The sequence below is a fragment of the Otolemur garnettii genome, unplaced genomic scaffold (genome assembly GCF_000181295.1).
Source record: "Otolemur garnettii isolate 467f Iridium unplaced genomic scaffold, OtoGar3 scaffold00218, whole genome shotgun sequence".
In the NCBI taxonomy this organism is placed as follows: domain Eukaryota; kingdom Metazoa; phylum Chordata; class Mammalia; order Primates; family Galagidae; genus Otolemur; species Otolemur garnettii.
In genome coordinates, this window is record NW_003852613.1 from 1,248,557 (window position 1) to 1,250,972 (window position 2,416).

Here is a 2,416-nt window from a genome sequence, read left to right on the forward strand (position 1 = left end):
AGACTCGCTTGAGCCCAGGAGTTGGAGGTTGCTGTGAGCTGTGATGCCATAGCACTCTACCCAGGGTGATAGCTTGAGGCTCCTGTCTCAAAAAACAAAACAAACAAAAAAAAACATGATACCATAACAAACAAAAAAAGAGACAATAGCACAGCCACATGAAATTGCAAAATTTCCATAAGGTGGTTCACTCTGTAAATTATTACTAGGAATAATATTCAAACCACATCAGATCCTTGGTATGCTACACCCACAAAGAGTTCCTACAAATAAGATAAAGATCTCAAGAGAAAAAAATGCACAAAACTTCAGAGTAAACAGTGGGAGGACATGAAAACCACCAGACACTACCAGAAGCAGCTTGAACAGGAAAGGGCAGGATGGTGTGGTCCTGAGCCTGTGACCTGCACACCCCCTGACCCAGCAGGAACGGGCAGGGCAATGTGGTCCTGAGCCTGTGACCTGCACACCCCCTGACCCAGCAGGAACGGGCAGGGCAGTGAGGTCCTGAGCCTGTGACCTGCACACCCCCTGACCCAGCAGGAACGGGCATATACCTCAGACCCAGCAGTGTCATTTCTAGGAATTTATCCTCAGACTCTTAGACTAAGGTACAAGGATAAATTGACCACAATGTTCCTGGAAGTATTTATTGTAAACATAAATACCGACCAACAGGATTGCTTAAATGAGCTAGGGCACATCCACAGAACAGGTAACACAAACAATGAAACAGATACATGTATTGGGCAGCGCCTGTGCTCAGTGAGTAGGGCACCAGCCTCATATACCGAGGGTGGCGGGTTCGAACCTGGCCCTGGCCAAACTGCAACAAAAATAGCCAGGTGTTGTAGCAGGTGCCTGTGGTCCCAGCTACTTGGGAGGCTAAGGCAAGAGAATCGCCTAAGCCTAGGAATTGGAGGTTGCTGTGAGCTCTGATGCCACGGCAATAAAGTGAGACTCTGTCTCTAAAAAAAAAAGAAGAAAAAGGAAAAAAAAGAAACAGATACATATATTTCAGCAACGTGGTAGAGAGCTCACGAGCAGACAGGCCAGAGACTGCTGTGGCCGTGAGATTCCATCTGTGACCAAACGTGCCTGTTAGGACGCTCACGACTACCAGCAGGGGGGATCTCAGCTGATGTTTAATTCTGCGGTTACATTTATTGACATTGCTGGAAATTCCTAGATAACTAATTTTTATAAGACGAAAAAGTAAAAAGGAGATTACATCATGTTACACATACAATGTGATCCCAATTTAGTTCGAGAAAGGTTTACATACACTTGTTTCATATAACAAGGAGTAAGACCTTTGGTCTATTTTACAGCCCACTGTTCTAACTACAAAGGAGTGTTTTCTTCTCATGCATTATATATTCTTGTACCACAGTGAACATTTAACCTTCTATAATAAAAGGGAAAAGCCCTCGGGCTTCGAGTGTGGGCACAGGTTGCCCTAATGCCTGAGCAAGGCGCCCCTTTCCAGGAACCTGCCGTGTCTCGCTCACACATCAAAGTCTGTGGCCTCTAACGGGTTTGAGTAAGGTGAAGCTGTGGCCTTCTGTGTTTCAGGGGTGCTTGGGTGAACCTGCTATGACAGACACCATCACACAGCAGCACATCTGTACCTGCATAGCCACTGGAAAATCAGTCTGCGCCTCCGGAGGGAAGAACACACCCATGGCTTTCTTTACAAAAGGCTGGTTTCCTGCTGCAGGCTGCCCGACTTCAATGATGTGCAGCTAGAAGAGAGATTGTAGGTCAATCCAGGGAGCTGTGCTGGGGGGCAGGCAGGTGCTACCAAGGGGGAGAGGTGAGCAGAGTCACAGGCTGGCATGGCCGCTGTACAAATGACACTCAACTCATATTAAACAGAGGGGGCTTGGTGCCTGTAGCTCAAGCGGCTAAGGTGACAGCCACATATACCAGAGCTGGGGGTTCAAATCCTGGGCCTTCCAAACAGCAATGACAACTACAGCCAAAAAATGGCTGGGCGTTGTGGCAGGGGCCTGTAGTCTCAGCTACTTGGGAGGCTGAGGCAAGAGAATCACTTGAGCCCAAGAGTTTGAGGTTGCTGTGAGCTGTGATACTATGGCACTCTAGACAGGGCAACAGCTTGAGGCTCTGTCTCAAAACAAACAAAAAACAAAACAGGGCCCCTTCACTCCGGAGCTTGTGACACACTGCCCACCACCAGGCACAGACAGAAGAGCCACTTTCAGGGGGCCTGGGCTATCCAGCTGGCAGAGTCTCCTTGTCCTCTTTCCCTGGGGCTTGGCGTCAATGCCTGTGGAATTGTTAGCCTAGTGGGGCTAGGCTAAAGCAAAAAGTATCAGGCCTAGGCTATAATGGAAAAATACCAGCTAACTCTTGGCAAATTTCTGGACTGTAAGCTTTAAAAAAAAAAAAAAAA

At 47.7% G+C, this 2,416-nt stretch overlaps 1 protein-coding gene across 1 annotated transcript in view; it reads right to left on the bottom strand.

Moving 5' to 3' along the window:
* The window catches only part of CLTCL1 (clathrin heavy chain like 1), a 141,502-nt gene that overhangs the window by 62,577 nt on the left and 76,509 nt on the right, over positions 1 to 2,416 (bottom strand). The window contains 1 exon segment of the mRNA XM_012812677.2: positions 1,632 to 1,745. Within this exon segment, the coding sequence (XP_012668131.1) occupies positions 1,632 to 1,745 (114 nt within the window).